At 43.1% G+C, this 22,133-nt stretch overlaps 1 protein-coding gene across 4 annotated transcripts in view; it reads right to left on the minus strand.

The window, feature by feature from the left end:
* ASAP1 (ArfGAP with SH3 domain, ankyrin repeat and PH domain 1) overlaps positions 1–22,133 on the minus strand; it is a 350,132-nt gene that overhangs the window by 126,122 nt on the left and 201,877 nt on the right. For all 4 annotated transcript variants that reach the window (XM_045078132.1, XM_045078133.1, XM_045078130.1 and 1 more), the window contains exon 5: positions 225–370. In XM_045078132.1, the coding sequence (XP_044934067.1) occupies positions 225–370 (146 nt within the window). The remainder of the gene's footprint in view (positions 1–224; positions 371–22,133) is intronic.

Genomic DNA, 22,133 nt, shown 5'->3' on the forward strand with positions numbered 1-22,133 from the left:
CAAGAAATCTAACCCGTTATCAGGTGGATCTAAGAATTTTACAATGGTATTTTTTTATATGTGACTCCATACCTGAGACTTAAAAAAAAAATTTTTTTTTTAAATTTTTTTCACCCCCAGGACTGGGGGTTGGGGAGAAGACTAGTAGATTGTTCTCCTTATCTTCTTATTGTACTTCAATCAGGCTGTAATTAAAAAAAAAAATCCCTTATGCTATGGCTTACCAGATTTTTCAGCAGCGTGGACAGTTCCTTTGTAAGAGTAGAAAACTTGACAAAAGCAGTGCCAAGATCTGGGTTGTCTCGACTTAAAAAATTACTTCCAAACTTGTCAAGAACTTGTGCATAGTTTTCTTCATTTTGTACGTGATCTAAAAAAGAAGGAGAGAGGAGTCTGAACTATTATATGCCACAATGACGAGTTATTTTGAACCCTGATTGATCACTAGATACTCCTGAAAGGAAGGCAAAGAGAAACTGCATCAATTATTCATTGAACATGTGCAGAGGTGGTCAGCGGAGCACTGAATGTCTCTACTCACTCTATTAAACCAAGGTTCCCCTTGTTCTTCTACAGTGTTCAGTTCGCCTACATCCCAGGGAATTCATGGACCCCCCACAGGTGAGGAGTCAAATTATCACATTTAAAGCAAACTGTATTTCCACTAAGAAACTATGATGATCACGGAACAAGGAGAAAATTCTCCTTAGAAAATCAACCTTGGGGGGCGCCTGGGTGGCTCAGTGGGTTAAAGCCTCTGCCTTCGGCTCAGGTCATGATCCCGGAGTCCTGGGATCGAGCCCCACATCGGGCTCTCTGCTCGGCAGAGAGCCTGCTTCCTCCTCTCTCTCTGCCTGCCTCTCTGCCTACTTGTGATCTCTGTCTGTCAAATAAATAAATAAACAAAATCTTAAAAAAAAAAAAAAAGAAAATCAACCTTGGGCCTCTGGGTGGCTCATTCAGTTAAGTGCTGCCTTTGGCTCAGGTCATGATCTCAGGGTCCTGGGATTGAGTGCCACATCAGGATCCTTGCTCAGTGGGGAGCCTGCTTCTCCTCCTCCCTCTGCCCCTCTCCCCCACTCACACTCACACATGTACTCTCTCTCTGAAGTAAGTAAATAAATAAATAAAATCTTTAAAAAATACTCAGTCTTGGGGGTCACCTGGGTGGCTCAGTTTGTTGAGTGTCCAAGTCTTGGTTTTGGCTCAGGTTGTGACCTCAGGGTCGTGCTCTGTGCTCTGCACAGGGTCTGCTTTAGATTCTCTTTCCCTCTCCCTCCCAGTCACTCTCTCTCTCTCAAATGAACAAATAAAATCTTTTTAAAAAATCTATCTTGAAATGCAAAAGAATCCAAGGGTTCTAATATGTTTCTTTCTATGCAACTCAATTTAATTTCCTTTAATTCTGTATAAGCCTCAGGTCTGAGGAACAGCATTTTTAAAGCCCCCTCCTCCCCCCCCCAATATGATCTCTTGATGCAAATAGTGCAGGCATGGATCAGATGGATTTATGTTTCAAGTCTGGTTTCACAACCTATAAGCTTGGTATCTTACCAGTTTTTTACTTTTGCAGTCCATCAGAGGCATTAATAAATCTCACTCTGAGCTTTGTTTTCCAATCTGTAAAATGAGCCTAATACTATCTTACATGATTGGAGTGCTGATGAGCTGATATAAAGTATCCAAAGTTTCTCAAAAGAGTGGGTGTTCCATAAGTAACAACTGCTCCCGCCTCTTTGAAACACTCTCTGCTTGGCTTCCAGGATACCATGCTCTCTTGACCATCCTCCTATCTCATGGTTGCTCCTTTCCAATGTCTTTGCTGGATCTTCATCTCCCTGACCTCCTCATGTTGGAGAGCCTTGGGCCTTTCTTCTTCTCTATCTATGCTCACTCTTGGATCTCACCTAGTCTGTGGTTTTGAATAACTTCTATCAGCTAAGAACTCCCAAACTGGCAGCTCAGCCTAGATCCCACCTCTGAAATACAGACTTCTGTATCAACTGCTACTCAATATCTCCACTGGGATCCCCAATAACTCTCATCTTGACATGCTAAAAAGCAAAGCCTTAAAGTTCTGCCCCTAACCCTCTTTTTCCTCTGCAGATCTTGTATCTCAGTCCCCGCTAATGGCAAATACATTCTCGTAGCTGTGAGGACTTAAACCCATCAGGTCATACTGATTTTTCTTTCTCATATCCCGGATGCAGCCCACTGGCAAATCCTATTGCCTTTACCTTTAAAATACAGCCAAAAATTTGACAATTTCTCACTATCCCCATGGTGATCAACCCAATCTAACGTCATCTCTTGCCTTGACCAGTGCAAAAGCTTCCTACAAGCCTCTCTATTCCAGCTCTTGCTCCCCTACAATCCACTATAAGACAGCATCCAGTGTGACTCTATTAAATTGTGCATCAGATCTGTGACTCCTCTAGAAAATGTCAACACTTAGAACAGAAACCCAGGTGCCCCATCCTTGCAGGCTGTGGGAGGCAGTACCGCATATCTCTACACCCTTAAGGGAGGCAGGCATGGAACATGACACACCGACCAAGGAAATGAGCACAGCCGAGGTGCACCACTTCCACGGGGAGGCATTTCAGATGCCTGGACTCCCCACTTCTCTCCTCCTTTGTGGTGGAGGACAGGGGAGCACGGATTTGTATGCAGGCCCGCAAGAGATGCACAATACTTACTGAATGAATAAATCAATGGTAAGTATCTAAGACAACTGTGTCTGGCAAAATAATATCTCTAAAGGCTTCCTTCGATACCTCTTTATGAAGCTTTCCTTCCTTGCCTATAATTCTCTGTCTCTCTTTTGCAATACTTTCCACCACATCACATCATATTTGTGTAAATACAGATTTTTCCTTGGCACCAGACCAGGAGAGGCAGGGATTACCTCCTGCTCATCTCTGCGTCCCCACCCAACAAATACCATGGTGTTTGTGTTCCGTGAGCCATGCTTAAGGAGTGAGGGCTCAGTAAATATCTCTTGACTTGAGTCTACGGCCATACCACCCTGAATGCGCCCTATCTCGTCTGATCTCGGAAGCTAAGCAGGGTCGGGCCTGGTTAGTACTTGGATGGGAGACTTGAATGTGTTGATTTCCTCCTTTTCAGGAATTTCAGAAGCATTTTCTTCTTACTCCTAGACTGCTGAATAACTGAGAGGAAAATCTAGAGTACTGCATTCTCGGGGCATCTGGGTGGCTCAGTCAGTCCGAGTCCTGGGATCAAGCCCTGCATCGGGCTCCCTGCTCGGAGGGAGGTCCCTTCTCCCACTCCCCATGCTTATGTTCCCTCTCTTGCTGTCTCTCTCTCTCTGTTTCAAATAAATAAATAAAATCTTAAAAAAAAAAAAAAAAGTACTGCATTCTCGAATACACTCTCCATGACTGCCCGGCAGCCATGGGCCCTGACAGAACACACTGTGAGTCCTCACGGGGAAGCACCCAAGAAGAAAGTCCGTGCACGGAAGCAAACGGGTGTCAGGGCGCTTCGGTGAAATGCAGTGAGCCCCAGCAGCCTTCCTATCAACGCCACATCAAAAATTCATGATGCCTAGAGTGGATGTCAGCATTTCAGGCTGAGATATTAAAAAAGATAAAATGCAGCTCTGGTTACTGCCCAAGTAACTGAGGGAAGTGGCTCAGGAAAACACAAAAGAAAGGCTACATCAGCTCGACAGACAGGATGCACATGTTTGATCTCCTCATAAACTGGAATTATCCCTGATTCCTTCCCTCTAAGGCCAAACAGCCTCACCTCACCCGGGAGAATCCCACCAGACCTGACACTCTCCAGCAAAAAAGCAATTCAGCTGCTCATTTCACTGTGTTCAAAGAAGTGTCTCTAGTAAAACATAAGGTTAGAAAGTTTTTGTTTGTTTGCTTGGAATTAGAAAATACTTCAGATGACATTTATCATACTCTTTAGATGAATGGAACACTCATGTACACACCAACTAGTTTACGAAATAAAGTGTTGCAGAATGCTTCCTCTCTCCCCCAACCCCAATCTCTTCCCTCCCTCCCTCAACAAAACCACTCTCCGGAGTTTGGAATGGCATGAAGAGTTTAGAAAGAATTAAGAGAAGCTCTTAGTCTATCTAAGATGATGGACTCATCCAAAAGACAGACAGACTTGGCTAAGTCAGAGACAGGCCTTAGGAAGGGAGCACTGGAATTGGCTGAGAACCTTCTCTGACCCTAGCGCTTTTTTTTTACAATATATTTAACCCTCACCAGAACCCTTCAAGGAAGAGAAGATGAACATCAAATGTGATGTCACAGAGGTGGAAGGGGAGACTGGTAAGTAAGTATAGGTGAGGTCATGGGTCCTGCATGTTTTGCTAATTCCATAAATGAACCACCACACAGTCAGCATGTATATTTACGTGCATAAGCATGTGTGTGTATGTTAATCAGACATAGGTATATATGGGTGAGATTTCTTAGTAAAGATATATCTGAAAAATCATAGTTTAGTGAAGCACATCTGGGGACAGTACTAATAATCCTGTTGAGGGCAGAAATAGTGGGAAATAACAGTAAGGTACTTGAAACAGTACTTGGCATGTGGCATCTGCCTCCAAAAAAATCAGTCACCATTACTTTTAGGGCCGGGATTAGTTACAAATCAGGGAGATGTATTTAAAATCAAACAGCATAGGAACATAAGTCTCATGTTTTAAGTTTTTTTTTTTTTTTAACATATATTACAAATCTAACAGTAACAATTCATTAGCAAAATTCTATAAACACATGCACCCCTTTGTACAAAATGAAGGGTTTACCAGGCAGGTTTTCCGCAGGTGCAGGGTCCCAGAGGGGAGGGAGACAGGGTTCTGGTGGAGGACAGCACAAGGGCAGAGGCAGAGGGCGGGGCCTATGACAGAGTGCCCCGAGCAGATGAACAGAAGGTAAATTCAGGGGTTTAGCGAAGAAGAGAGAGCTACAGGGCTTTGGTGGGGAACACTGTCACAGATACAGGTGTGACTGAGTAGGAGGGCTCATGAAGCAGAAAATGGCCTGATCACCACCTTTCAGGGAACAGAGTAAGCTCTGTTTTGGGATCCTCGGTCTACCTAAGTGCTAGCAGACTTTTGGGAAGCTGGTCAAGTCGGAGCTGGGGAAAGTAGGTGAGGATGGAGACTTGATAAAAGAACAGAACAAGGAAAGAGAGAAATCTGACCCAGCCACTACAGATCCATGCTTTTCGAATATCCTTAGGGAATTTCTGGCATTCGTGGTATTGTTGCAGAATGGAAGACAATTCTAAGAGCTAGGTGACTCCTTTCAATTCTGAAAAAAGTACAAAATAATACAGTCTTACCAGCCAAACCAGAACGGGCCACTTAGGATTTCAGCTGCTAGCATTTCTTTGGGGGCGATGACTAACATATACTAATCACCTAATATGTTCCATGCAGCTTGAAAGGGCCTTTATATACATTTCAACACTTAAGCCCCACAGCAATACCAAAGCAGTGATTTACTATTTCAGTAATAATAGTGATAATAGCTAGTTTGTCGAGTACTCAGTATATGCCAGTCACTGCACTAAGCACTTCACGTCCATGGCTTCATTCACTCTTATTAATCGGACTGGAAGATAAGTACTGTTATCATCCTCATTATTTAGATGCAAAAACGAGTCTGAGGTCACACAGCTCCTACCGGGATTTTACTCTTACATTTTTTTAAGATCTCAGAGCTGGGGATTTTCTCCCGCATCCTAAAGTGAGAAAGATCTAGAATCAAATCCCAGGTCTATCAATAAACCTGCATGGTGTTTTGGTCAAGTACCTTACTACCTTCCTAAGCCTCATCTTCCCCAGCTGTACAATGGACGTAACAATGGTACTTACCTCACGGAGGTATTATGGAGATTAAGTTACTGCATGCCAAGTGCACAGTGCAAGATAAGCTCAATAAATGTTCATGATGAGGACAACAGGGATGACAGCCCCAGGCCGCCCAGTGGGGGCCACTGTGGTGGAGTCAGCCTGGCATCCTCCAGCTGGTGACAGAGCTTTCAGCAACCCTCCCAAGTCAGGGACAGCCCTCAGAGTATATGTTCCGGGGTTCTAGTAGTTAACAAGTTCCCTGAGAATACTTTAAAATTCAATACTCCTTTTTTTAAAAAAAATAATATTTTTCTTTCTTTTTATTTTTTTTTAAGATTTTATTCATTTATCTGACCAACAGAGATCACAAGTAGGCAGAGAGAGGAGAAAGCAGGCTCCCCGTGGAGCGGAGAGCCTGACATGGGGCTTGATCCCAGGACCCGGGGATCATGACCTCAGCAGAAGGCAGAGGCCCCAACCCAGTGAGCCACCCAGGAGCCCCAATTCTTCTTTTTTTTTAATGTTATGTTAGTCACCATATATTCTGTCATTAGTTTTTGATGTAGTGTTCCAAGATTCATTGTTTGTGCACCACACCCAGTGCCCCACACAACACATGTCCTCCACAACACCCACCACCAGGCCCACCGTCCTCCCCCACCTCTAAAACCCTCAGTTTGTTTCTCAGAGTCCATAGGCTCTCATGGTTCATCTCCCCCTCCAGTTCCCCCCTTCCTTTTTTCCTTCCTCCCCCTAATGTCCTCCATGTTATTCCTTATGCTCCACAAGTAAATGAAACCATATGATAATTGACTTTCACTGCTTGACTTATTTCACTCAGCATAATCTCCTCTTTAATAATATTCTTCAAAAATGGGGCTCCTGGGTGGCTCAGTCAGTAAAGCGTGCGTCTTTGGCTCAGGTCACGCATGATCTCTGGGTCCTGGGATTGAGTCCCACATCAGGTTCCCTGCTCAGTGGGGAGTCCGCTTCTCTCTCTCCTTCTACCCTCCCCCCCGCTCGTCTTGTATACTCCTCCAATGAGACCCTACTTAGAATTTTCAGGACCACAGCAAATAGTAAACAGGCCCTTCTCTGACAGATGTTTGTCTAATTCTCACTCTGTGGGAGGCCTTATCAAACTGGGGAACTTTGACAAAACTTCCCAACTGGCCCGTGAACCCAACCATTGACTCTGTCACCATAATCACGGCTGCTGCTTCTCAGGCACCGGCTCTGTGATGGGGTCCATCACACTGAATATCCTAGAACTCCTTCAGGGCAATGTTTTACAGATAAGAAAAGTGAAGCTCACTGGTGAATCCACATTGGAACCTACCCTCACAGGATTCCAAACCCATCCTTTCCCATGGACAGGCTCAGCCAAGACTAGCAAGGATGCCATAACTCATACCACCAATACCTATTTTGGGATTACTAAATGATTAACACTAAGAAATGAAGGGGAATAAGACAGACCTCGTTTCTCAACAAATGATAATGACATAATAACAATAGTAATACTTGTTAACAATTAATTATAAGAATAATTAATTACGGTTACACTTTTGATTGCTTAAAGGGCCGTAAACTGTGCTTTTGTCCTGCATTACTTCACCTGATGTTCACGGTGATGTGCTATTCTTACCCCATTTTCCTGGTGTAGGGAGTGAAGCAGACTGCCCAAGGTCACCCAGAAAAGTGGTGACACAGGCACTGCCCATAGAGCCTGTGTTCTTACCATTATGCTCGGGGAAGTGCTGGAACCCCTAGAATAGAACCCCTGCTATTTTTGAGTCAGATATCCAGTGATTGAGGGACCTGAAAATCTAGGTCTTAGCTCCAGCCGCTATCATGTGACCTGGTCAGGTGACTACGGTTCTCTGGGGCCTAATTTCGTCTATAAAACAGGTCTAATAATACCTACACCCAGCCTACTCCTTGAGGTTGAATGCTAAGAGGTAAAGATGTCATAATTAATGTGAAAGCTCTTTTGGGAAAGTAGCAGCAGCAGAGAACATTATGAAACCATGAAGGATTATTTCTATTTAATGAGGAAAAGCCTTGAAAGCATTCATAATAACTCCATCCTTAAGAGCTCCCGTCTTGACCAAGCACTGCCTAATGTTTACTGAGGCGTCATCTGATGGAGGAACATGGCCTAAGTGGCACACAGACCTGGGTTTGAAACTCCCTCCGGTCTGGACTGGCCATCTGTGACCTTGGAAAAGTACTTTTCTGGGTCTTGGCTTCCTTCCTCCCTCCGTCCCTCCTTTTTCTTTTCTTTTCTTTTCTTTTCTTTTCTTTTCTTTTCTTTTCTTTTCTTTCCATTCTCCCTTTCTTTCCATTCTTTCTTCCTTTCCTTCAAGATTTTATCTATCTGTCAGAGACAGAGAGCAGGCAAGCACAAGCAGGGGGAGCGGCGGGCCGAGGGAGAAGCAGGCTCCCTGCCAAGAAAGGTGCCCGATGCGGGACTGGATCCCAGGACTCTGGGATCATGACATGAGCTGAAGGCCGACGCTTAACTAAGTCACCCAGGTGTCCCCGGGTCTCGGTTTTCATATGTGAAATGTGACGGATGTATAATCTCTAAAGTACGTGGCATGCCTCTAAAAATATCTTCATTACTTTCATTCACTCTGAGACTAAGAGCTGAAGTTCTGATGTTAATGGACATTCAGGTATAATCTAAATATCATGGTACTTCTTGGAGGGTTCCAGGATACAGAAGACAACTGTCGATCAAATCCTAGGTCTTCCATTTACCAGCTGTGGATCTAAGACCATCTGGATCCTCATCTCACACTCCTCTTTCTCAACCGCAGTGATGCTCCTTAATAGGGTTATTGCGCAAAAAGGATGCGAAAAGCCTACAGTGTGCCTCCTCCAGTGTCTGGCCTAAGGTGGGTGTTCATGATATGGGAGGAACTGTCGCTCACCCCAAAGTGAGTCTCACTTCCGTAACTTTCCATACAATGTCCTTTGCCACACAGAACTTTTTACATTTCATGTCGTCAAACATACCAGTCTTTACCCAGAAGACTTTTGTGATTCCTACCTAGCTTATGTTCTCAAATCTTCTAGGATTCAGTATTTAAAAAACAACAACAACAGGGAAAGCTTTAATTCAACCTAATAGATCTCTTTTATATAGCACGAGGAAGGATTTTAACGTTAAAGGAAGTTCCTCCTGGCAGCCCAGCTTCTCTCCCCGTGTCTCTATTTAAGTCACCTCTGGGTCCAGAGTCCAGCGCAACTGTGTTTATCATCTCAGGCTCCAGCTCAGAGAACTCCTCTGGAGCACAGCCTGGGCACAAGCATCCCTGCGCTGCAGCCTCACAACACCCCCCCCCACCCCCACCGACCCCACCGCCCAGGTTCTCTGGGCCACCTTGCTCCGTCACAATCCCAAGCCTCAACCTGACTCATTCAAGATCAAAGGTAAGTTTAACTTCCCAGGCACGCTTGCCATTAACTTGGTCCTCAGCCTTTTGCAATGTCTGAGTTCCCAACAGTGCTCAGACGCTCAAAGCACGTAATAAAGTCTCCTGGAGCAAGTCCTTTTTTCTTCCTTCGGAATATACGGAGTATTGGCCATGGGCCAGGCATATAAAATACAATGAGCTATAACTGTGATAATAAAGCCATGTAATATGTGTCATAAATTATAGTGCTGGCATAGAGGGCGAAGTGATAAATTCTTTTATACGAGCCTATACATACTGTGACGCACTAAGCGCCCTTCAAAATTTTTAATTCCATTTGTTTTTAAAATTACAAAAATAATTCGTACACTAAGGCGGAAATATATAAAGATAAAAGTGGTCATTTCCTTTCCCAGTCTCCAGTACCCTCCTTGAAATAAGCAAAGTTAATAATGTGATGTATTAATAATTTCAGCAAAGCTTTCTCTATACTTAAAAAAAATACATATATAATGGGTCTCTTCTCCTTTTCTTACTTACCAAATATGATTTTTTTTTCTTTAAAAGATTTATTTGAAAGAGAGAGAGTGCATGAGCAGGTGGTGGGCAGTGGGAGGGGAGGGGGAGAAGGAGAAGCAGCTCCTCAAATGCAAGGCTCAATCCCAGGACCCTAGAGATCAGGACTGAGCCGAAGGCCGATGTTTAACTGACTGAGCCACCCAGGTGCCCCTAATTCATTATTTTAACTGTCATTATATTCCACAGTAAACTCCACCATGATTTGGAGAACTAGCTCCCTGAGAGACTCTCACATTGTCTTCTACCAAAGACAACACTGCAATAAATATTTCTTTTTTTAAAAGATTTTATTTATTTATTTGACAGAGAGAGACCACAAGTAGGCAGGGAGGCAGGCAGAGAGAGAGAGAGAGGAGGAAGCAGGCTCCCTGCCGAGCAGAGAGCCCGATGCGGGACTCGATCCCGGGACCCCGAGATCATGACCTGAGCCGAAGGCAGCGGCTTAACCCACTGAGCCACCCAGGAGCCCCTGAAATAAATATTTCTATCCATAAGTGCTTACATGCTGTCACTTTATCTCTGAAAAGATATATTCAAAAAAATAGAATTGTTAGGGGGTAGGGTGCACGCTTCAAATTTTAACTACTGCTATGTTCCCAAAGAGGCTGTTGGTAGGAATGCACAGACCCAACAGCAAGACGAACAGAAGAGTGTGTTTCCCTAACGCCAGACTAGCACATAGATGTTACTGTTCTTAATTCTTGCCACAAGGACGTGAAGAACTGGACTATACAGTAAGCCCGAGTATTTGGCCTATTTTACTGTCCATTCACATTTCCTTTCCTGCCTGTTGGTTTCCACTGCTTGTTTTCTCCCCGTCAATCTGTAGGGAGACTTCCTGCAGAAGGGACAGCAATCTGTTGTCGTGTGTGCTGCAAACATTTTCTCCCATTTGTCTCCTCACTCGGTTTACGGTGTCCTTTGCCACAAAGAACTTTTTACATTTCATGTCGTTAAACATACCAGTCTTTACCCAGAAGATTTTGGGATTCCCACCTAGCTTATGTTCCCAAATCTTCTAGGATACAGTATTTAAAAACAAACAAACAAACAAACAAACAAACAAAACACTGAAAGCTTTAATTCAACCTAATATATCTCTTTTATATAGCATGAGGAAGGATTTTAACGTTAACCAAAGTTCCTGAGCCTTCTATTTCGTTTAGCTTTATTTTCTTTTGAGTATTTACTTTACCCAACAGCGATGCATTTTATTTTCTTTCCTCTGCATGAAAATATATTGCTTATTTAACACAGTGTCTTGTAGGCACCATGTAGTACCTGATAAATAAATGAACACACAGACAAAATCTGGATATAGCCAGTGAGGTCTCCTAAGAGAGGACACCTGAGCAACACCGTGAAGAATGAAGAGCTAGGGTGCCTGACTGGCTCCGTCAGTTAAGTGTCTGTCTTCAGCTCAGGTCATGAACCCAGCCAGGGTCCTGGGTTCCAGCCCCACGTTGGGGTCCCTGTTCAGTGGGGTTCTGCTTGTCCCTCTGCCTCTGCCCCCGGGTTATAAGCAAGTTGCTTCACTTCCCTGGGCCCCTATTTCCTCCTCTTTTCCCACCATCACTCGGTACATACTTACTAAGATTAAAAGCAACATCTTTAAAGGCAGAAAGGATTTTTTTTTAATTGCCTTTCTCCATGCCACTCGGGACGACTCATTCCTCTGATTTTTCAAGGTCATTTTGAATTTGGATTTGTTCTTTCAAAATTCTAGCCAAGCCTCTGCAAGAATCTGCTCCAGCCCCAAGGGTGTTATCTGGAAACTCAGAGTGCAAACTCCCATTTCCGCAACAACTGACAAATCCATTAACTAGCAGAGCCCCAAGACAAGATGCCCGCAGAGTTCCACAAGGCTATTACTCAGCATTTAAACGGCACTTGAGCATCACTCCCTTACAGCAGGGGCAGCAATGCCCTCTCACGCAGGCCTCCTAACTGCCAGATACAATCCACATCACACGGCTTTGCTCATGGCTCTCTCTCTGGGTAATGTTCATGCTTTGAGATCTGCCCCCGAAGAAAAGCTAGGAAGAAGACAACCATTCCTCTCCTATTTGTGCCTTCTACAGCTGACTGCCCACCATCTGAAGGAGCTGAGCTTTTCGTAAATAGGTGTAAATCAAAAATATGGCCCCACATTTCACAATTAATCCACAAACTTCCATTAAGCACCTACCCTGTGATAGAAAGGTTATGTAGGTCTTTAAGTTTGCAGCCTCACTCCTTCTGAGCTTCAGCTTCTTGGGTTAAAAATTATGTGTTAAATAATTCGAGATTAACTGAAAGTTCACTGGGTCCATGTCCTGGAAGATGAGGGAGGCTAGGATAGGACCTGACCACCTGACCGCACAGGTGTCTCTAGACCGGTGCTCTCCAGACTATTTGTGATCAGCTACACCTGTTAATAAAATGTTTCAAAGCATACATTTCCAATATTTATTTTTAAAAACATTTTTTTTCATTACTGTATATGTTATATGCATATTCTACATACTAAGGTACTATTTGAATTAATCAATGCTTCTGACCTCAACTTTAGGGCTTCCAAAACCTCCTAAAATTAACTGAAAAATTCTGCCTTTCAAGTTTTTAATAATTCAGAGGGGGTCTGTTGTTCTCCAACTGTAAAGGGATCGATGACCCCAGAATATTAAGGATCAGGGAGGAAAGTCAGCTGAATCTAAAGACAGGGCTTCTTGCCCTCGATTAGTGCAGAGTCGAGAGTCCGAGGGAAGGCAAAAGCACACATGTAGAAAAGAGACAGAAACGTGCAAGCAGGCCTCTCTGGTTTTGGTGTCTGGAGAAAGGCCTTTTGTTTTGTTTTGTTTAAGACTCATTTATTTATTTGAGAGAGGCAGTGTGAGCAGGGGGAGGAGTAGAGGGAGAGGATGAGCAGACTCCGCACTGAGCGTGGAGCCCGATGTGAGGCTCCATCTCATGACCCCGAGATCACGACCTGAGCCAAAATCAAGAGTCGGATGCTCAACCAACAGAGCCACCCAAGTGCCCCTGAAAAAGGCACTCTTTATTGGACCCCACGGGCTCCCCTTAGGGTATACGCAGTGCCTTACAGACTGCAAAAGAATCTTTCTCTCATTTCATAAGCACTAACTACTTCATCAATAGATAAGGTAGGGATCATCTTCTCTTTCTCACAGAGAAGAAAACAGAGGTCTGGAGAAATGAAAGGACTTAATAAGGAACACTCAGCTTCTCACAGCCAGAGTGGAGATCACACCCCCGTGCTGTGGCCTGGGAGCCAGTGCTCCTTCAGAAGGCCTCCCCTGCTCCTCCCTGTGCAGGCAGCATACAACACCCCAAACACTGCAGCAATACAGGCGTCTCTACCCCAGGGCTCCTGGAAAAGGCATCACCCCGAGTGTGGGCAAGCAAGAGAACAAGGACGGCAGAGCATACAAATGTGCCCGCTGCGACCTAGGAACCACCATGTATGATTCAGGATCCACGCAATGAAAAGGAGTTTAAGAACGAAATGCAGCTGGGGCACCTGGGTGGCTCAGTGGGTTAAGCCTCTGCCTTCGGATTAGGTCATGATCTCAGGGTCCTGGGATGGACCGCCACATTGGGCTCTCTGCTCAGCAGGGAGCCTGCTTCCCTTCCTCTCTCTGCCTGCCTCTCTGCCTACTTGTGATCTCTGTCTGTCAAATAAATAAATAAAATCTTAAAAAGAAAAAAAAAACACGAAATGCGGCTGAAAAGCATTTTCTTCTTTCACTTGTATTTTCTAATGCAACCATGTTAATATAAACTATATTTCTACAATGAGAAAACAAATAGAAAATGCCATTAAGAAAAAACAACAACAAAAACCCAGCCCCAAGTGTTCCAGAGTGCAAGCCTCCTGCAATCCTCCAACAAGAAAAAGGAGAAGTTCGATCCATTTTCAGAGACATGGAAGATCCGAGAACACCCTGTTGCACGCAGGTGACAAACTGGCCACGCAAGTCATCCTCCATCAACCCTCCAATCACTCCGTCTTAAGGCACTGATTATTTATGAAAAACACTTCAGAATCAATAACAACTTGCTTGATTTCCATACCTAAGCAGGGTGTCAGAAAAATCAATAAATAGTTATCTTCCTGGCTAAAGAGTCAGCTGGAAAGTACTTCTAGTCCTAGAGATAGACACTTTAAAATTCACGTCCACATCCAAACCACAAATGGAATCCAACACATGCACGACCACTTCATTATCCCAGAGCATGGCTGCCTTAAGATGGGGCTTTCTTTGAAAAGAGCTGTGGTGGGTCTGCCTCACAGGGGAGACTCCACGTGGTCAAGCAGCATGTGTGAGAGAGGCAGAATTTAAGCAAACTGAGGGAGAAACCACACATGAAATAAAATGGGAGACCCTGTCATTCCTCCAGACTTCGCTATAGTTTAGCTGCAAGGTCATTATACAGGGAAGCACAACCCCAGTCTGATGAGACATAAACCATCCAAGAACGTGGTCAAATGTGCCTTGGACTGGGGCGGCTGGGTGGCTCAGTGGGTTAAAGCCTCTGCTTTCGGCTCAGGTCATGATCCCAGGGTCCTGAGATGGAGCCCTGCATCGGGCTCTCTGCTCGGCGGGGTGCCTGCTTCCTCCTCTCTCTGCCTGCCTCTCTGCTTACCTGTGATTTCTCTCTGTCAAATAAATAAATAAAATCTTTAAAAAAAAAAAAAATGTGCCTTGGACTAAGGCAGAAAGATAGAGGCCGGCCGCAGAATCTTGGCTGTAACTGTCAGGGAGGGTCTGCTCAAGGCAGAAAGGGGTGGTCCAACAAGAAAACTAGATAGTCACTAAACTGAATCTTTATGGAAACAGTACAAAGGATTAGTTGGGAAGGACCAAAAGCCACATGGTATCACATAGCTGTGCCTTTAATTTGTGAGACATTTTGTGAATTTGGAAGAACAAGGCAAAGAGGGAGCAAAAACTGTGTAAACAGACATGCGCCTTCCCATCCTGCTCAACGATGCGAGAGCAGTCTGGGAGCAGGAGGGAGGGTACCGTCTGCCCTTTCCTCACCTGTTCACAGGGGGAGCTTCCCCTGAGTTAAGGGTAACTGCGTGAAAGACTATGTATGTGGGGTGTGGTATGTGTGTGTGTTTTAAATACCATGGTTCCGAAAAGAACGCCAATACTATGTAAAAACACCAAATGAGTTATATTTCAAGAGTACTTCATTAGCCATACAAAAATTTTCAAGGTTTATTTTGACTCCATGGGTTATTTCTCATATGCGGAGGCTTCATTTTTTATCTTTTTAAAGATTTATTTATGCTAGAGAGACAGAGAGAGCAAGGATGTGGAAGTATGGAGGGAGGGGCAGAGGGAGAAAGAGAATCTCAAGCAGACTCCCAGCTGAGCTGAGAGCCCAGAGTTTTTGTTTTGCTTTGCTTTGTTTTTTTTAAGATTTTATTTATCTATTTGACGGAGAGAGAGACATTGAAAGAAGGAACACAATCCAGGGGAAAGGGAGAAGCAGGTTCCCTGCTCAGGCCCAATGTGGGGCTTGATCCCGGGACCCTGTGATCCTGACCTGAGCCGAAGGCAGATGCTTCAACAACTGAACCACCCAGGCGCCCTTGCCCCGTTTTTTTTAAAGGCGGCTCCATGACCAGTGTGGAGCCCAAGGTGGGTCTTAAATTTATAACTTGGAGGTCAAGACCTGACCTTAGATCAAGAGTTGGATGCTTAACCGAGCCACCCAGGTGCCCTTCCCATACACGCAGACTGTAAAACGCACTTCGAAGTATGACTATAAGGTAAATACACTTAGTTTACAATAAACCATTAAGTTCAAGAATGGAGGCAAAGGATCACTGCTCATCCTATGGTTTAATCAGCTACACACCTCTCCTCTATTCTGTAAACAGTTTTGACTGAATAAACAAAGTATCTGTTTTCTATATTCAAGTATTTGTGATCCAAAACCTGAGCCGAAGACATACCTCTCTCTAAGTCACTTTAATATACTGTCATACATTATAGGTCTAACTATGACAAAATACCTCTGTGTGAGTCAAGAATGTTTTGTCAATCCCTTATATCTTAATAAATGAATTACTCATACATAAAGATTGGCAATTGATAATTTGACATAGTGACTTGTACCAGACTAATGTTCCTGTTTATTACAAATATGAATGATGGACAAAACATACAAAACAACCACTCAAAGCCACTAGAGAGCAAACAAAAGCAGATAGAAACAGAGGAGGATATCACCCTTCAAAGAAGTAAACCACACCAGAGAAGAAAAAAACCATAACTGGCTTTTCTCCTAAGGGAGTCTGGAATTCAAATCCCACAGAGTTAGCAGGGTTTGGTAAACATTCTGGGCTGAAAGCCGAGATGGACTGTGCTGTAGGAGTATGGACGTGCTGCAGGACTAAGGGCTATATCCTGGGACTATGAGCAAAACTAAAATAAACTTACCCTAAGATCAAGGTGATGGTCATCATCAGAAATCTGACCATGTACTAGAATAAAACACCACACACTTCACAGGAAGACAAAAGAATCCAGAGTCTCTATGTCATACAATTCAAATGTCTACCATGCAGACAGAAATTACTAGACATGCAAAGAAACAGAAAAATGTAATCAAAAACTAAAAGAGAAGAACCCAGTCAAAAGAAACAGAAGCAGAGACAACTTAGTTGTTGGACTTCAAAATAAATATTACAAATATGTTCAGGTATCTATTGGAAAAGATGCATAAAATGGGTGAAGAGATGAAGAACTTCAGAAAAGACAGAAGTTTTGAAAAAGGACCAAATGAAAATTCAAGAACTAAAAGAATACAGTATCTGAAATAAAAATTAACTGGATAAGACTAATGGCAGACCGGATTCTGAGGAAGAAATGAGCAGGAGACTTGGAAACAGGAAAGCAGAAATTATCCAAACGGAAACACAAGGAGTTTAAAGATTAAAAATAAAATCTCAATGGCCTGGGGGAGAATATCAAGTAGTCTGACATAAATGCAACTCGAATCCGAGAGAGAAAAAGAAGGAAGAATGTAAGAATAAATAATTTGAAGACATACTGACTAAAATTTTTCTAGTGTTGACTGAATTTTTGCAACCAGCTGTAATTATACTCAATACCACGGATGATTATTATATCCCAGCATCATATTAAATGTTTTTTTTTTTTAAGATTTTATTTATTTGTCAGAGAGAGGGAGAGAGAGCGAGCACAGGCAGACAGAATGGCAGGCAGAGGCAGAGGGAGAAGCAGGCTCCCTGCCGAGCAAGGAGCCCGATGTGGGACTCGATCCCAGGACGTTGGGATCATGACCTGAGCGGAAGGCAGCTGCTTAACCCACTGAGCCACCCAGGGGTCCCCCAGCATCATATTAAATGTTTTTAGTATGCTCTTCCCAACATTCCCAACAAGGCGGAGTGGGGGTAAGAAGCACCGTACACACATCTGTGTGGTGGTGGATCGAAGATGACAAACTAGGTTTGTTCTGAATCTCCATCTCCAAAAGCTTCGAGTTGAGCAAGATGAAGCACTCATCACTGACACGATAGGTGCCTACACTACCTGAGTGAGGCTTCACAACCGTCGCATGAGGTGGAAACTATTTTTCCACCGGCAGAAATGAAGAAACAACGACTCAAAGTATTCTCCGACAAAGTGCTCCCAGCCACCTGCCCCGGGCTAAGCCAGTATTCCATCCCAAATCTGTGTGACCTATTCCACAACATCCACACGTCCACAGCTAAGGCTGTGGGGGAGGCACTGCGGTCTCTGTCAGAGAATACGTGGTTTGTGGGCTTCACTGTTTGTTCATAAACTATGCCAGTTACAGAGCACCTGGTAACAGGAGTGAGGGTGGAGACACACTGTGCGGTTAGTCTGTGCCTGCTCCAGTTTGTGTGTGTGTATGTATGCATGTTTATTTATAAGGCTTTATTTGCTTATTTCAGAGGGAGGGAGAGCACATACGAGCTGGGGGGAGGGACAGAGGGAGAGGGACAAGCAAAAATACTGACAATTCTGCCTCAGCAGCCTTAAGATCACAGAGACCTATGTTTCAAACCTTGTAGCTACTTACTAGCTGTGTAAATAATTTAAACCAGTTTAAATTTAAACTTAATAGCTGTGTAAGTGATTTAAACCCTGAAAGTGGGGGTAATACTGTCTTGCATACAAGACCGCTGAGACAATGACGTGATGTGATAAATGTGTATGAGGCACCTGGCACATAGTAGGCATTCCACAAGGGTCGGTAGTAATTTATCATCTCTAAAAATTTTTTAAAGATTTTATTTGACACAGAGAGAGAAAGCACAGCAGGGGTAGCATCAGGCAGAAGGTGAGGGAGAAGCAGACTCCTTGCTGAGCAGAGAGCCTGATGTGGGGCTTGCTTCCAGGACCCTGAGATCATAACCTGAGCTGAAGGCAGATGCTTCACCTACTGAGCCACCCACGTGCCCCATGTAATTCATTATTTCTACAAAATCTGGACTATCAAGAAGACATGTTTTAATATTTACCTTAAACCAAGTATTTTTGCTCTTCATCTTGAGGCTTTAAGAGAAACCCAAGGTAATGGTTGTTGAATGAGCACTCCCAATTTTATTAATGACTTAATTTTTGGGGACGCCTGGGTGGCTCAGTCAGTTATGTCTGCCTTCAGCTCTCAGGTCACGATCCCAGGACCCTGGGATCAAGCCCCACATCAGGTACCAGGCTCCTTGCTCAGCGGGGTGCCTGCTTCTCTCTCTGCCTACTGCTCCTTCCCTAGCCCCCAGTCATGCTCTCTCCCTCTCTGACAATTTAAAAAAAAAACAAAAAAACAACTTAAAAAAAAAAAGACTTAATTTCTTATGAAGAATGCTTCCATAAGATGAGTGCATACATCATAAAAAAATTAACTCATTTTAAAGTTGAGAGCCCTCATTCCAGGCCAACAAGATCAGTGCACCATCCCCCACCCCGCCAACACCCAGAGAGCCTCTGGTTTTAAGTAACAGAGTATTTCAGCCAATGGCTTGAATATGAAAACTGGAACTTCTTAAACAGCCCAGAGCTCTAACATTACTCTAGAAAGAGACTTCAATTTTCTAAATGCAGTTTTTAAAATTCCCCTTATTTTATCCCTTCACAATTTGAGGAGTAATATTCTCCTGGATAAGTATACTTCCTTTTAGAAAAAACTTCCTTCCTTGACCATTCTGAAGGAACTCGTCATTTCACTTTGTTTTCACCCCCTAAGGGGCAATGACGGACCCACACGAATGCAAAATGCCTTGCAGGCCCAGTCATTTATTTAGACTTTGCTTAGACCACTACCACCACTAAAAGGTATTTACACTTTCAATCTAAAGTCTTCTACTTCTGAGGGCTTAAAATTATTTCTTCACTAACAAGTTTACTTTAATTCAAATTTTTTTTAAAAAATCAGATCATAATCTACAAACTTGGAAAACAGCAAAAATATATAAAATTTCCTAAACACAGACCAGGTGCTTTTTGTTTTTGTATATACCTTTTGACATTTTATGCCTCCACATCTTTCTATTAATATTCTAGGAACCTTTTTCTCCTCACTGAACACTATAGGACTAAAAATGCCATTACATGATACAATGGTAAGACACCAAACTTAATTTATCAATTTTGGTCATAATTCTCTTCCTATTAAACTTTTAAATTTGACAAAATTTTAACTAAAAGAGCTAAAATGAACTTACTTGGATAAAAAACCATTCACTTTCCTACCACTGATGAATTTAGCACCTTACCTGGAAAATCTTTAGATTTCGTCACACACTTTGGGCTCTTTCTTAAAATAGATAAATTAACAAAATGAAAATCTGGGGCGAACATCACACATTAATTTTGCTTTAGAAAACACAAATGTTCTTCTAAAAGTACTCGCTCCATAATTCTAAACCGAAAGGGGGAAGGCAAAGAGAAACTGCTTTTTTCTGTAATGTGAAAAGTTATAGACTATTTACGACAATCGCGTGCTATTTTGGAAATAAGACTTCCATATCATATGCTTGCAATCAAATTACATACCACTGTCAGTTTTTTTTTTTTTTTTATTCACTAAAATTAAAGGATTTAAAGAGTCCCAACTTTCAGACTAACAATGTTATGTATTTCTAGGGGCACCATGTGTTACTAATAAGCTAAAATGTATTCCAAACAGATTTTGGCATGAATTTTAAGGAAGCCACTATTTAATAATAAAATCCACATTGGATTTGTGGAAAAAAAATTATCATAGGAAAAGACCAAGTAGTAGGAATATCCTTGGTCTTTACTCCCAAGGAAAAGTTTATGTGGATGTAATAATATAACTGTTCAAAAAGATTAACAAATGCAACTCAACTAAATCATTGACAGAACAACAAATCTGGTGCACCCATGCATACTAGGAAATACATGCCTCTTTCATTTTATAGAGTATGGTATGTTTCACTTTGCTTTTTTAACAGCATTGACAAGCAGTGAGCTCTTCTTTCTCTAGAGACTCACACTGACTTCCACTGAGCCTGGGATTTGCATGCATACGCCCATGTATGCAAGGGCAGAAATCTTATGAATCCCTTGTCTACGGCTTTGAGCCAGAGTCCTGTACAAAGCTCAAGGTGGCAAATCACCAGGCCTGCAGGCAACTGGAGCTGGCAGTCACTTCAGTCGTGGTTCACCGGTCTCCTCTCAAAGAGGGTGGCTGGCTTCCTCTAGGAAAAGTGATGGAGGGCGGGGCACCTGGGTGGCTCAATGGGTTAAGCCTCTGCCTTCGGCTCAGGTCATGATCTCAGGGTCCTGGAATCGAGCCCCACATCCAGCTCTCTGCTCCGCTTCCCCCTCTCTCTCTGCCTGCTTCTCCATCTACTTGAGATCTCTGTCAAATAAATAAATAAAATCCTTAAATAGGCAATGCCTTTATTTAATTAAAAAAAAGTGATGGGGGGTTGGAGAGACTCAGGTGGAAGTAATCTCTTTAATGAACTGGTCTTGGAAATCTCATGGTATCACTTCCATCACATTCCGTTCATAAGAGGAAGGTAGTAAGTCTGGCAACATTTCAGGAGGAGAGAATTAGGTTCTGTCTTTGAAAAGAAAAAAGTGTCAAAGACTGCAACATATTTTAAAATCTCTGGTGTTCAAGAAACTACTGGCTATTTTAAACATCCATTAGGGAACAGAGAAGTGGGGGAGGGGAGGAAGGAGGGACACACACACTGTGGCAAACTTTCTAAATGACAATATACTTCACAGATTAGCAACATCAACACTTCAAAACATAGAAACAACACAGGAAGGCTGAATAGCTTGGGAAATTTTCCATTAATCCAAGCAGTTCACAGAATTGTTTTGTTTCTGAATGTCCTCTTTTGTGACACAGGGGCATAAGAGAAAGACAAATCCCCAAGCCATTTTCAATCTAAAGGGCTTCTGGGGAGATAACTTGTCTTTCTGATAAAAATTTTTTATTATTATAAAATAATAATTTTGTTCCAATTCATACCAATGTTCCAATTCATACTGATAAAGCTTATGTGTAATCCTAATAAATACATTGTAAAAGCAAGACTCTTCACCATTCTCAACCGTCTTTCAAATCATCTGGTAGGGAGTGCCTGGGTGGCTCAATGGGTTAAAAGTTTGCCTTCGGCTCAGGTCATGATTGTAGGGTCCTGGGATGGGGTCCCACCTCAGGTTCCTCACTCAGTGGGGATTCTGTTTCTCTGCCCCCACTCATTTGTGTGCACTTTCTTACTCACTCGCTCTCAAATAAATACAATGTTCCAATCATCTGGTGGGGTAGGTGGTGGTAGGCTGGCTGGTCATCTCACACCAGAAATACAGAAATCCTTCTTAGAACTTTAAAGTTTATCACATGCGTTTTGTGTCACTTAAGCACTGTGAGAAAACAAGAAAATTATGAAAACACAGTGGGAAACAAATACCAGGGTTCAGCCTCTGTGGCTTTTCGGGATGAGGCCAAAAGCTCTTGGACGGGAATAACCCAGATTCCACTGAGCATGTATCATGGAAAGATCGGTAACATCACTGTTTTACTCATCTATTTTTTAAGAATTAAATGTCACAGTGCTGCCCACACAAACTATACTCATTGGTGATGGCGGAAACCCCATCAGGTCCCTGCAGTCTGTGAGGTCTGTCCCCACCCACCCCACCACCGGCCCTTCCAAGCCATGGGCACGATAACCGGTGTGGCCCCTTCTCTAGGAACCACCGAAGTCATCCCAGGATTAC

This window comes from Mustela putorius, unplaced genomic scaffold, assembly GCF_011764305.1.
Source record: "Mustela putorius furo isolate JIRA1106 unplaced genomic scaffold, ASM1176430v1.1 tig00000228_pilon_pilon_pilon, whole genome shotgun sequence".
NCBI lineage: Eukaryota > Metazoa > Chordata > Mammalia > Carnivora > Mustelidae > Mustela > Mustela putorius.